The sequence below is a fragment of the Asterias amurensis genome, chromosome 18 (assembly GCF_032118995.1).
Source record: "Asterias amurensis chromosome 18, ASM3211899v1".
In the NCBI taxonomy this organism is placed as follows: Eukaryota; Metazoa; Echinodermata; class Asteroidea; order Forcipulatida; family Asteriidae; genus Asterias; species Asterias amurensis.
In genome coordinates, this window is record NC_092665.1 from 3,319,209 (window position 1) to 3,333,973 (window position 14,765).

The window sequence follows — 14,765 nt, forward strand, 5'->3', positions numbered from 1 at the left end:
TGCCTTTCATTGACTCTGGGCATCTTTGTTTTAAAGGGCTAGGTTTAGGGTTTAATCAGTTTACCATTTAACCATAAAGAAACAATTATGTATAGCAAGTTGTGTGCAATATTTTCAACCTCACCAATGCTATTGCTAAGCATAACTGTTCGAGCGGGGGAAAACACTAGATTAATTTCTAAAGGGAACCAGTCAAGAGCGGTAATCATGACATGGTATTGTAGCTGGTAACCATTCCTGGTAACCAATAATGTTTTGGCCACATTGGTCCCAGAGCACTGGTGAAATACCATACAATAGACAGCCTAGATACTTCCTAGGGGCAATTGCCACAATGCCCATGTCATTGCCTTGGTGCCCCACCACCATGGCATATATGCCCCTGGTCATTACCTTAATGTCCCACCACCGTGCCCCTGGTCATCATCATAATGCCCTACAACCATGCCACTGGTCATTGCCTTGGTGCCCTTTAAAGTGCTTCCAAGTACAACTTGTTATTGTCATCACAGTCTTGGAGTTTTACCAAAGAAAAACCGTCTCGCCCAAGACTGTTGTATTACATACAGTAGATGTTTTCATGAGAAGCACATCCCCCCCCCCTCCATTACACTACCCCACGTAACTGTTGATCATATCCGCTGCCCCGATAATTGTCGTGACGTCTGCCCAGTAATTGTTGCGTCCATCGCTTACGTGCAGCATGTGAACATTTCTCCCGCAGCCTAATCGCGACCATGTAGTAAACCAATCCCTTCCATATGTCAGGGATTACTATTAAGCCATAGTGTTTTTGATTAATTCGGCAGTCTATATATCATGCCGTCGTCATATGCGTTCATTGTGATTGGGGAATGATAGGTCCAACTGCATATCAGGAATTGAGTAATTGTGTATGCACCCCCCCCCCCCCCCCCAAGATTCATTCCCTTCTGTTTTTGTTTTTGCACAGTACCAGCCGAGAGGTGAATTACTGCAAATGGTTTCAATTTCAGGAAAGGCAAAACAGTTATCATGGTTACCGGTTAATGTTTTTCATCCTCAAGGGGTGTGTATTCCCATCAGTTAAAAGATTCATGGATCAATGAGATTTTTACGACGGTCGCTCTGAGTGTCGTCAGAGCTGCCCCAATGCATTTTGGGTAATCTGTAGGAGGACACTTACCTATGAAAGTAAAGTAACTAAAAGCTGACACTCTTTCTGCTGTCTCGACCCCCTCCCCCCCCCTAGATAGAATGGAATGAGCTGACAATTTGCGTGTTTTTTGAAGGGGCACCAAGGCCAAGACCAGGGCAATGGGTCAATGGGCACAGTCCCGGTCCAAATTTCATAGAACCTGCTTAAGCACAAAAAGTAGCTAAGCACAGCAAAAGTATGCTTACCAGAATAAGGTAACCAACCAAAATACCATCCGACGTGTACCATCTGTGGCTGGTATCCTGCTTATTTATGCTAAGCAGATTTCTTTGAAGTAGCATTTTCTGCTCATGAAGCTCTTTGAAACTGGGCACTGGGCCCAAAGCACAACGACTACCAGCCAAACTAATGTATCACGTGTACAATTTGTGACTGGTATCCTGCTCATTTCTGCTTAGGAGAAAATGTTAAGCAAAACTGTTTGCTTAAGCACCTCTATGAGATTGTGCACTGGTCCGTAGACAATACTACGGGAAAAGAAGCTTTTGTGATTGCGATTTGTGAAATCCTCTCCTAAGGTCCCAGTGGGTGTAAATTCAACACGACTATTTACACAAATGTTTGTTCTCTCGTAAACATGAATGTTTGTTAGTCTTGAGAGCAAACCGAACTGAATTCAACATGAGTTTTACCTTTCAGCGGATCTTTATGCGTTAGTAATACATATTGTCGCCTTCCGGTATGTTCTGACACCGTTGCAGAGAGTTGTTAAAGTCCCCAGGGGGGCTTCCATGAAGCGTGTTACTTTGTCGCGGTGCCTGGAGACGAGGCCGACACGTTGTATGTTGGTGTTATTATTTTTTCTCACCTTGATACTTTAGGCCAAATAAAACAGAAACATGTTTAGGGCGTCCCTGCCCGCTTCCTTTTTAGAGGCCACCTACGTTTTTTTAGAAAGAAAAAAATCTTGAAAAAAAAAAACTTTGAAAAAATATATATGTACATTTTTGAAGAAAAAAAAGCCCAGCCAGTTGTCTTTTAAAAATTTGTCGAGAACAAAAGGCACCCTTCCTTTTTTTCAAAAAGGCAGGACACTAAACATGTTTTTTTATATTTGGCCTTACATGTGTCTGTCTCGTTGGGGGGGGGGGGGGCAACGACTGGAGTTTATGTTCAGTGGTTTATGTAGCAGTTTTATTGATTGCTGAAGTTCTAACATTGGACCATGTACATGTATGTGTATATTCTGCTTATGATGCTGACTGAGCTGTAAGACGTGTGCGCAAACATTTACCATTATGGCATGCTTCAATTCATATTGTTAGAAATGTAGATTTATTGCTCCCCACACTGAAATTTGTGAAGAAAAAAAAGAAAGAACAAAAAAAGAAGACATTTACTTTGGTCTACATTCGTGATTATTGATGGAAAATCAGGGTTACTTCAAGAAAAAAAAGTTGATTTTTTAATCAGTTTTAGTAATAAAGATTTTGTTCACCCTTTCAAATGCAAGGATGTGATTTTCCATATTTATTTTGATGAAACAGCCAAGGATGTGATTTTCCATATTTATTTTTGATGAAACAGCCAAGGATGTGATGTTCCATCTATTTCTTTAATGAAACGGCGAAGGATGTGATTTTCCATCTATTTTTTAATGAAACGGCCAATCTCACCGGCTGAGTTCCCCCGGACCGCTCTAGAAGTCCATCAAATCACGGCGAGTTGTTAATTACATTTGCTTTTTCATTGAGCTGTCAAGTGCATTCCACAATTACTTTTCTCGTCGTGGAGAAGCGTACAAATACAGCGGTTGAGAAATGTGCCACGAAGGGGAAAATTAAAGGGTGGTTATAAAGACTGAGGTGTCGCGGTTGGCCAATTTGGATGTAACTTTAGATCTGTTGTAATGGTTTGTGATGTTCAAGTGTTACTGGATTGGAAATAGGTCAGAGGGCGGCGGCTTGGGTAAGACTGGATCTGTTTTGAATACCTTTTGTCTTTCTATTTCTAATCCACAGTTTGTGATAATTTTAATACTAGGTTCTTTATTGTTGGCTTGTGCGTAAAGCGTTCGCCTCTTATCAAGGTGACCCTGGGTCGAAACCCGGCCAGGGCCATATATGTGAGTTGAGTTGCGCGTTGGTTCTCTGCTCTTGCCATGAGGGTTTTCCATACCATCCAGTTCCCCCCCCCCCCCCCCCCCCCCCCGGGAGAAATCAAACACTTTTGATCTCTGGCTGTGCTCCTTGGTCATAATAATAGGTTGATGTGGCTGGCTGCTATAGACGCCCTTACATGCCTGCTTCTTGAACACGCTGTAGCCTCGTCCTTCACAATTCAGCTCTTAGCTGCGACTAAGGATGATTAGCCTCCCAAATTATTATTTAATAGTGCTTTAGCACACCCCTTGGGGCGCATTAAAGCTCTCAGTATTTTGTCCTGCAAGGTATGTAGAGCTACGGGTTAAAGTAGGAGACCTATTCCCTTTCAGCACCATGTAATGGTTTACAAAGTGCTGTTGCGCAATATGCTGCCAATCGAACCAGGGACACCGAGATAAACCCCCTTCTCTTTACGATAAATGCAGTGGGTTCTTTTATGTGTGTTACACAACCAGTACACAACACACATGACCATTGGCTTTACGTCCCAACACACATGACCATTAGCTTTACGTCCCATCAGAAGTGTCACGACCAGGACTCAAACCCACAATCTGCTGATCAGAAACACCAGAGCTTGAGTTCGGTGTTCTTATCCACTCGTCCACGACAAGCCCACTTTGTCCATCTAATCCTCCTTTTGTTGAGTCGTACTCCTTGTCTTCTTGTTTTCGCCAGGTTTTTTTCTTTGCTCTCCACCCCCCCTTTTTTTTATAAAGTTTTATTCTAATCCTAACCCTCCTAATTTCAGCCAACTCCCAATCTGACCAGAGCTCCGACCCTCGTTAATATAATGACTACCGTACATGACCTCAATAAAATATTCCGCACAACTCCTTAAAGACAAAAACAAAAACACCTCAACAAGTGTCACCACTCGACACAACCATCATAAATAAACTCTAAGATCTTATTATTTTAAAAATAAACTAACCGCCCTCTAAAAGTTCATTCACGCTCTTCACCCCAGTCTCACTTTAAAGAGTAAATTGATCATGTAGCCCCGGCTAGTGTACACACACTTCCCGTCAATTTAGCCTCCTCTCGGCCCTTTAACACTTGTGATGCTGTCAGTGTCTAGAGTGCAAAAATCGATGCTTGTCAAGATAAAAATGTACCACGGAAGTTATGCACTCCAGAGATGGTATGGTCATATATAAGGAACCTTTTGCTGGAACGCTGGAGACTTTTCACACTCTGTGTTTGGACGACGCGGGTTTGTCGTCTGCTCTTTTCTCAGCTTGGGTTTTTTTTTTTGCTGATTTTTTATTAATGTTGCTCGAGACAAATTTGTACGGGAATGAAATTGTAGGAGTTTGAGGTGACAGAGTGTTTTGGGGGTATTTTATTTTGTTACACCTTGGAGAAGTCTTGTTAGGGTTAGGGTTGGGTTTGAGAATTACTAACTGTTTTTGTGGCGTCAAACATGCATTTCTGTCTTGGTGATGAAGACATTGGATATTAATTCATTTTTATTTCATTTATTCTGGTTGTGAAGCCAAGCACTCTCAGACAAGCAAACTTAATAACAAACTATCAAAGAACCCAATGGATAGAAGACAAGGACGGATGTTTCAGTTTTAATGGAGGAAAACCCCAGAGAAACATTCCAGAGAAAATCCCCGCAGTCGGGTAGGGACTGAAAACCCAATCCACATAGTGCCCCTGGTAGGATTCGAACCGGGGTCCTAGAGGTGGGAGGCGAGAAATGATACCACTACGCTAACTACTTTTGTGTGACCTTTAACCCCAAGGATTATGCACCATGCACCTCTATATTTTTTTATACAAAATTGTCTTATTTCTTGCAGGAACTTTAGCTGAACAATTGGGCTTTGATATCCAAGACGTAGAAAATAGGTAAGTAGAACAATCTCTTTGCTTTCATTCTTAGTTGGTCTCAATTCACAATTGGGCAAGGCACAGATGACCACAAGGGGTGTATCCCAACCTAGTTCCCAGGGGTGTATCCCAATCTTGTTTCCAAGGGTAAATCCCAGCCTTGTTCCCAGGGGTGTATCCCAACCTTGTTTCCAGGGGTGTATCCCAACCTAGTTTCCAGGGGTGTATCCCAACCTTGTTCCCAGGGGTGTATCCCAACCTACATGCAGTTGCCAGAAGGTGTTTCCCAACCTTGTTCCCAGGGGTGTATCCCAACCTAGTTCACAGAGAGTGTTCCCCAACCTTGTTCCCAGGGGTGTATCCAACTTTGTTTCCAGGGGTGTATCCAGCCTTGTTCCCAGGGTGTATCCCAACCTTGTTTCCATGGGTGTATCCCAACCTTGTTCCCAGGGGTGTATCCCAACCTTGTTCCCAGGGGTGTATCCCAACCTTGTTTCCAGGGTGTATCCCGACCTTGTTTCCAGGGGTGTATCCCACCTTGTTTCATTGGGTGATCGATCTCGCTGTGCCACTTTGTTTTCCCATGCATGCACTGCTCACTCATAACCCCAGTTATTGGTTATTCTCGGTATGGCACATTCTAATTAGGCCTGAAACTGGTTCCCTTCCTAAGATCTGATTCTGATTGGTACCATGCTCATTTTTGCGCATCAAATATGTAAATTCACGTAGCATCTCAATGCAACGTGGCCCTGAATGGATTTAAGCCATCCTCTCTGTGAATTCAATACTGCATCCGTTCCTTTAAAGGCACTGGACGCTTTTGGTTATTATCGAAGACCAGTATTATCTCAACATATGCACTTAAAATAACAAACCTGTGAAAATTGAACTCAATTGGTCTTCGAAGTTGCAAGATAATAATGGAAGAAAAACACCTAATTCTGAGGTCTCGAAATCAAATTCGTGGAAAATTACTTCTTTCTTAAAAAGTATGTTACATCCGAGGGAGCAGTTTCTCACAATGTTTAATACTATCAACAGCTCTCCATTGTTGTTACCAAGTAAGTTTTTATGCTATTTTGAGTAATAACCAACAGTATCCAGTGCCTTTAACGGGAGTCGGTACAACTCTCCTTCCTGCTGTTCATCAAGTATAACCCAAAAAATTGTCAATTGAATTACCTGAAAGGAATGGTTTATTTATAAGGCGGAGTAGTAGATCTAGACTAAGACTGACCCATATTTCAAGGCGATGCGAGTGTCGTCCAATGAGTCTCGCTGGTTTATTTTCCTAGAGCGTAGATTCTCACATGGTGTTTATAATCCCATGTTGGTCCGAGTGATAGGCAAGATGCAAAAGCTTGTTTGTGCAACGGATGTTGATGTTTGTTGAGTCTACAGTTTAGAAGCGTGGTGTTTTGTTTTTTTGAACATGCGGAAATTAATTTCTTGTGAATGAGTTTGCAGATGGTTTTTTGCAGTGGATAGATTCAGAATTAGTTTATTTTGTGAGAGGAGGCAATGAAAGAGATATTAGTTGGTGAATATATTCAAGCCAGTTTTATACAAGCATTAACATTGCATAATATTTGTCAAATCAGGGAGACAACCCACAGTGGGGCTAGATTGCTCCGTCGGTAAAGCATCATGCATGTAAATTCGGAGGTTGCATGTTCAAAAACTTTTTCAAACAATTTTAGCATTCTGCTGAAGACGATCAGAGCATGATGATCGAAACGTTGAGTTTTCAACCAAAACCAACACTACTCAAAAGAGATTTACACATGGTGCTACCGCAAAACCTCACCTGAGAATATTTAAAGGAACACGTTGCCTTGGATCGGCCGAGTTGGTCTTTGAAAAGCGTTTTTTGACCGTTTATTATAAAATGCATATGGTTAGAAAGATGATGTAAAAGTAGAATACAATGATCTACACAAATATGCCTCGAAATTGCGTGGTTTTCTTTTCACCTCGTCTACTAACACGGTCGGCCATTTATGGGAGTCAAAATTTTGACCCCCATAAATGGCCGACCGTGATAGTTCGCGACGTAAAAAGAAAACCGTGCAATTTTGAGAGATACTTGTGTGGATCATTATATTCTACTTTTAAAACATCTTTCTAACCATACACATTTCATAACAAACGGTTTCAAACGCTTTTTATAGACCAACTCGTCCGATCCAAGGCAACGTGTTAATTTCATGTACCTCGTCAAATTCCTTTATGGTGTTACTTTACCTCTTTTAAAAACAAAAAACTTAAAAACAATCTGCAATTTGTTATTGCCCAAATCATAAAATGTGTTATATTTTTCAATGAGTATTGCAATTTCAGAAGGTGCACTGCTTAAAGGCAGTGGTAATTACTCAAAATAATTATTAGCATAAAACCTTACTTGGTAACGAGTAATGGGGAGAGGTTGATAGTATACAAAATTGTGAGAAACAGCTCCCTCTGAAATGGAGTAGTTTTCGAGAAAGAAGTAATTTTCCACGAATTTCATTTCGAGACCTCAAGTTTAGAATTTGAGGTATTGAAATCAAGCATCTGAAAGCACAAAACTTCGTGTGACAAGGGTGCTTTTTTCTTTCATAGTTATCTCGCAACTCCGACAACCAATCGAGCTCAAATTTTCACAGGTTTGTTATTTCATTCATATGTCGAGATACACCAAGTGAGAAGACTGGTCTTTGACATTTACCAATAGTGTCCACTGGCTCTAATGCAGGTTTGCTTAAATTGAACAAAAACTGAGGTGATATGACCTGAATCTATAAATTCCTTTATTGACATTACTTGTGTGTGAATCCACTTGGTTTATCAATGTAATTCTATGAGTGTTTGCCTCGGGCAAATTTTAAATTGATAAAAAAACCTTCAACTGTGAAAAGCAAACTATCTGAACACTTGACTCGAACAATGTGTAAAGATACAAATTGTTTTGTGCTGCAAAGTGGCCCTTGAAACTTGACCCCAAAAATGTAACCAACAAATAGTTTTATGTAAAACCTCTTTAGGGATTGCATAGCATCGGAAAGATCTGTTTCTCTAAATTAAAGGTATAAAACATCTTACAGGCCTGATATTTCAAGGAGGCAACAAAGGCGATTGCCTCCATGCCCCCTGGTCATTGATTGGTGACCTTAAAATGCTCCAGTAGAAATTTGCAAATTCCCCATAGGGTGCCCTTTACCAAGGAGAAAATGCCTTGGTGCCCTTGCCCTTTCAAAAACGAAGCATACAGGCCTGTGCATAACATTGGTCAGTTTAAAAGAAACACTCGCAGATTGAGTCTTAACTCTTCCTTGCACCAACTGATCGCTAAACGTCCTTTTTAATCCCTATAGAAAAATTAAGATTGCACAACAGCCAGACAGTTTTTAGAATGAGAAAAACCTGGTTTTTGGGGGGTGGATTGCCATTTGCAATTTTTTGTTTAGCTTTTCCTAAAGACAAGTATTTCATCAATAACTAAACAAAGTTCAACCGACCTGGAATTTCACAGGGGCCGTGGCCTCCATTGCCCTGGTCTTTGCCTTGGTGCCCCTTCAAACGTTCCCCATCATAGACTTTAAGATTTTCCAATATTATAAGTGCCCCTTTAAAGGCACAGGACACTATTGGTAATTGTCAACGACCAGTCTTCTCACTCGGTGTGTCTCAACATATGCATAAAATAACTAACCTGTGAAAATTTGAGCTCAATTGGTCGTCAAAGTTGAGAGATAATAATGGGGGAAAAAACACCCTTGTCACACGAAGTTGTGTGAAATCAGATAGTTGATTTCGAGACCTCAAAATCTAAATCCGAGGCAGGTCTCGAAATCAAATTCGTTGAAAATTACTTTGTTCCTGAAACCTATGGCACTTTAGGGGAGCCGTTTCTCACAATGTTTTATACCATCAACCTCTTTCCCCATTACTCGTTACCAAGAAAGGTTTTATGCTAATAATATTATGTTGAGTAGTTACCAATAGTGTCCACTGCCTTTAAAAGGCAAATGGTCGTCCTATCTCAAAGATGAACTTGCAGGCCTGATTCAATGCTCAAAATTCATTTTTTGTATACAGAAACTTGTTCATAACTCGAAAAGATACATGCTAGCAAAAATACAAAAGAAAGAATTTGTGGATTTTTTAAACTGTCCTCGCTAGTACTCTTAATTGATTTTAAAACGACATCTCCAACATAAATGTTTATGACATCTATTCAACATAGACATGATCATTATTCCACAGTATAACAGTGTTAAGTTTCCGGCAGCTCTTTGGGCCAGGATCGTAATTTTTCCACTCCACGGACTCTGCGCTAAATTAAATTAGATTTTATATTTTCTTAACCTTTTGTACTGTATACATAGTTGCTCCATGCAATTTCAACAGATCATTTCCCCCTCGAGCGAGACCGGTCTCGATGGAATCGTTCTCTAGTTGGTTTAAAGGAACACGTTGTCTTGGATCGGTCGAGTTGGTCTTTGAAAAGCGTTTGTAACCGTTTTATATAAAATGCATATAGGTAGAAAGATGTTTAAAAAGTAGAATTCAATGATCCATACACATTTGCCTCGAAATTGCCTGGTTTTCGTTTTACTTTGAGAACTAACACAGTCGGCCATTTAAGGGAGTCAAAAATTTGACTCCCATAAATGGCCGACCGTGTTTGTCGACGAGGTAAAAAGAAAACCACGTAATTTCGAGTGATACTTGTGTGGATCACTATATTCCACTTTTAAAATATCTTTCTAATCATATGCATTCTATAACAAACGGTTAAAATACGCTTTTCAAAGACCAACTCGACCGATCCAAGGCAACGTGTTCCTTTAAAGGCACTGGACACATTTGGTAATATTGTCAAAGACCAGTATTCTCACTTGGTGTATCCCAACGTAATGCATAAAATAACAAATCTGTGAACATTTTGGCCCAATTGGTCATCGAATTTCCAAGAAAAAAAAAGAAAAAAAACACCCTTTGTTGCACAAATTTGTGTGCTTTCAGATGTTTAATAAAAAGCTTCAGCTGAAGTCTTTTATTATTTAAAGGGAAGGTACACGTTTTGTAATTACTCAAAACAAATATTAACTTCAAAACTGACTTGGTAACAAGCATTGGAGAGCTGTTGATGGTATAAAACATTGTGGGAAACGACTCCCTCTGAAGTAACGTAGTTTTTGAGAAGAGGTAATTTCTCACTAAAATAATAAAAGGCTTCTAGCTAGAAGTCTTTTATTCTTTATCTGAAAGCACACAATTTCTTCCAACAAGGGTGTTTTTTCTTTCATCATTTTTTCGCAACTTCGATGACCAATGGAGCCCAAATTTTCACAGGCTTGTTATTTTATGGTTATGATGGGATACCCCAAGTGAGAAGACTGGTCTTTGACAATTACCAAACGTGTACATGTACCTTCCCTTTAACTGAGAAATGACCTCTTTTTCAAAAACTGCGTTACTTCAGAGGAAGCTGTTCCTCACAATGTTTTATACTATCAACCTCTCCCTATTACTCTTTAATACCAAGTAAGGTTTTGGTGCTAATAATTATTTTGAGTAATTATTAACAGTGTCCACTGCCTTTAAAAGGAATTGTTGAAATTTTTTGTAATTTTTGAATGCATACACTTCAAGTGCCAACTCAGTCTGCTAGATTTGCAAAGTATAGTAAAATGAGTGCAGTCACATACAGTTTCAAAGTGCCTCTTCAATAAGGCTAAGAGTTTGCCGCATACCCCAAAAAACACTTCTTTCTAGAATTGATTTCCCACCATGAAAAATATGCAAATTATTCCTAATTCAGCATGGGGGAGTATCAAGAAGCCTTTTCCTCTCCCCTGGCCATATTGAAATGTATTTGAAAAGTCTGCAAAGATTGATTTCGTACAAGAAAGTAAATGCAAATCTCTCAGAATTAAATTGGCCTTTCTGGGGAGAAATAATGCACCCTATGTGTTCGGGTCATTGCTAATGCTTGATCATGTAACGGCTCACGCTACGTTAAACTTGCCAGTCAATACAACTGTCGGGTTGAGATTGATTCTGTAGCCGTGGCAGTATAATTACGCCATTAGCATGGATATTAAAGCCTGCTTGGAAAACGTCTTGTCACACAAAGCTTTTGTTACATCTGGCAAAACCGCGGAACGAAGGTACCTTCAAGGAGAAACTGCTGTCGCTTTTGCTTACTTCGTTTGAATGAAGATGTTACAATTTGGACACTGCCTTTAATCAGCTTTCAACTAGAAATAACTAAACCAAACATTTTCTATGATCTTAAAATGTTTGTTTTTTCACACAATACAAAAAGGGCTCTTGCAGCAATGCCATTGATTCAAGATAGGGAACAGTCGATTGGCAGTATTGGCAAAATCAATGCAACTGGTTGGTTATCCCTTTGAATTCGGACATTTTAAAGAATTAGTAATGGTGGCAAAACTGCTGCAGAATCAAGATAAGGTAGAGCATTGGTGATACTGACAAAACTTCCTATGTGTGTACATCGTCTGTTGTTACAACATTGATAATGCTGCTTCCTGGATACCCTATTTGAATCAAGTTATGGTAAAGCATCAATGTTTAGTAGTCCCAGCTAATTTTCTATGCCATCCGCCCAGGTAATAGTTAAACAAGCAGGACAGTTCGTTTCAGAACTTCCGGTGGTACTCTCTTAATGTAAAAGATGGAAAATTTTGCTCTCTTGTCCGAGTGATGGCATTTTTCGTTCTTTTGAGAGTGAAAGTCAAGCTGAATCACTCTGTTTGAGTGAAATTTGAACAAACTTCACTCTAAATCGAGTTGGAAGTACCCGTCTTTCACTCTAACAAGAGTTGTCCGCCATATGGCTCTTTGCAAGAGTGGTATGGCGGACAAAACGAGTGGTTTTTCACTCTTTTACAGTAAGAGAGTACATCTTCTGTTTCTACACCATAGATACTGCTACTGTTTCTAATGCTACTTACATCATTCTCTTTGCATCAAAGATAATGTACAGCATTAGTAATATTTACTGAACTTCACGTTGTGTTGTTGCTACTGGTACATTTCCTTCACTCAAGTTGAGTTATAACATCATTGATAATGGTGGTTCTTTGTTGAGTTTGCCAGGGCCCTTGTGGGCTTACGCAAGACGCTTGAAGGAACACGTTGCCTTGGATCGGACGAGTTGGTCTATAAAAAGCGTTTGAAACCGTTTGTTATGAAATGCATATGGGTAGAAAAGTAGAATACAATGATCCACACAAACATGCATCGAAATTGCACGGTTTTCCTTTTACCTCCTCGACTAACACGGTCGGCCATTTATGGGAGTCAAATTTTTGACTCCCTGAAAAGCGTTTTTAACCGTTTGTTATAAAATGCATATGGGTAGAAAGATGTTGTAAAAGTAGAATACAATGATCCACACAAACGTGCCTCGAAATTGCACGGTTTTCCTTTTACCTCGTCGTCTAACACGGTCGGCCATGTATGGAAGTCAAATTTTTGACTCCCATTAAATGGCCGACCGTGTTAGTTCGCACAGTAAAAGGAAAACCACGCAATTTCGAGGCAAAGTTGTGTGGATCATTGTATTCTACTTTGAAAACATCTTTCTAACCATATGCATTTTATAAAAAACGGGTTACAAACGCCTTTTATAGACCAACTCGTCTGATCCAAGGCAACGTGTTCCTTTAAGGCCAAGTCACACTGCAGCGATAACGAAAACGATAACGATTACGGCGCAAAGGGAACGCATTCTATTGGTTGAAATGCTCTACGCAGAATACGCCCACTCTCATTCAACCAATCGGGGTGGTGCTTTTTTATCGTTCTCATTTTCGTTCTTGTTATCTGGGCCAATGTGACCGGGCCTTTACTCTCTTTGAATCAAGATAAGATACAGCTTTACTACGTGGACTAAGCTTTCTATCTTTCAAGTCATGCATCGCTGGTACAGGTAATACTATACGCTGTACATAGAATGAGCAGCACCTTTTGAATCTTTGGGAGTAGAAACCTCACTGATACATTTCTTGAAAACTACCGACTCGGAATCAAAGTGCTTCTTTGTCCTTTAAAACCTGAAGTGTATGTTGCCAGCGAAACCCAAAACGTAAACTCAACACCTTTAAAAATAGTGTCATCTCACCCCCCTAGAGATGCTAGAGAAGCACGGGGGGATACGACAACTGACCTCTGGACCCGAAAGGTCAAACTGATCAAGTTCACTTACGACTCCTTGACTGGGAAGAACTACAGCTGATATTCCCCGAGTGTACATGAGAGGGAACTGTGATATGGGATGAAGAATGCAGGCTGTGTTGTTGTTGAAGTTTGCGCCGAGAGTTGTTTATCCGAGGGTTTGGGTGACTCTTGAGGTTGTTCCGGCCTCTTGGGGGCTTAAGAGAGGTGAAGATGTTGCAGACAGTCACCTACATGTAAGGAGGATTTCAGAATAATCAGGGTTTGGAAATTATGGATGGCTGGGTCTGAATCTGAATCTGAAGTCTAGAATATACTGTCCAAAGCGTCAAGACCACAGCGACTCTTTTCAGAGCCACTTCTCCCCCCAAAGAGATTTATACATGGTTGAATCCACTAATAATAGTTACTTGCTATTAATTATTTACACCATGTGAGGTTTCCTGGGGTGGATTTCACAAAGAGTTTTGAAAAGTATAGCAGCCTTGAGTTTGTAATATCTCCTGCAGGTAACTCTTTGTGGAATCGACCCCTGGGTTTATCAGTTGACACCTGGAGTTTTTCGGGGTATTTTGAATAATGATACTGTCAGTGTCAAAGCATTCAAGGGAAGTTACACATTTGGTAGTTATTCAAAACAAATATTAACTTAAAAACTGACTTGGTAACCAGCATTATTGGAGAGCTGTTGATAGTATAAAACATTGCGAGAAGCGGCTCCCTCTGAAGTAACGTAGTTTTTGAGAAAGAGGTATCTTCTCACTAAAATATTAAAAGACTTCTAGCTAGAAGTCTTTTATTCCCATCTGAAAGCACACAAATTCGTCCAACCAGGGTGTTTTTTCTTTCATCATTTCCTCGCAACTTCGATGACCAATTGAGCCCAAATTTTCACAGGCTTGTTATTTTATGGTTATGATGGGATACACCAAGTGAGAACACTGGTCTTTGACAATTACCAAACATGTACAATGACTTTAAAGAGTGAGAAAATTGAACTCCAAATTATGTTTCTGAAACGTAAAAAAAAAACGCTTACACAATTAAAATATCAAGTTACCAAGAAGAGTGGGAAAAGTCATATCGGAAACATCCAGTACTTTTTTTTTAGAGAACATTTTTGGATGATGTCTTCCCAAAGGTGAAGTACGTCAGGGACAACTTCACATTAAGGGTATAGGGTATTTGGTTACAATTATATACACTTACCCTATTTCTGAGTCTGGGCAGAATTAAGCTTCATTTTGGCGGCGCTGGTCAGCTTTGACTTCATTCAAATTAATAAGATCTCACAAATACAATTACTTAACTACTATTTATATTTAACTATTAAGAGATATTACTTTATACCCTAATGGTGTCCTCCAGCTGAAAGGTTGCTGTATAGGAGTAGTGTACTACCAATTCAGTTTCCAGTCAGCCTTTGG

At 40.0% G+C, this 14,765-nt stretch overlaps 1 protein-coding gene across 2 annotated transcripts in view; it reads left to right on the forward strand.

Annotated features, from left to right (window-relative positions):
- The window catches only part of LOC139950325 (high affinity cGMP-specific 3',5'-cyclic phosphodiesterase 9A-like), a 120,595-nt gene that overhangs the window by 68,294 nt on the left and 37,536 nt on the right, over positions 1 to 14,765 (forward strand). Inside the window, exon 3 of one of the 2 annotated variants that reach the window (XM_071948938.1) lies at positions 5,115 to 5,163. In XM_071948938.1, the coding sequence (XP_071805039.1) occupies positions 5,115 to 5,163 (49 nt within the window). The remainder of the gene's footprint in view (positions 1 to 5,114; positions 5,164 to 14,765) is intronic. The other variant, XM_071948939.1, reaches the window with a different exon arrangement.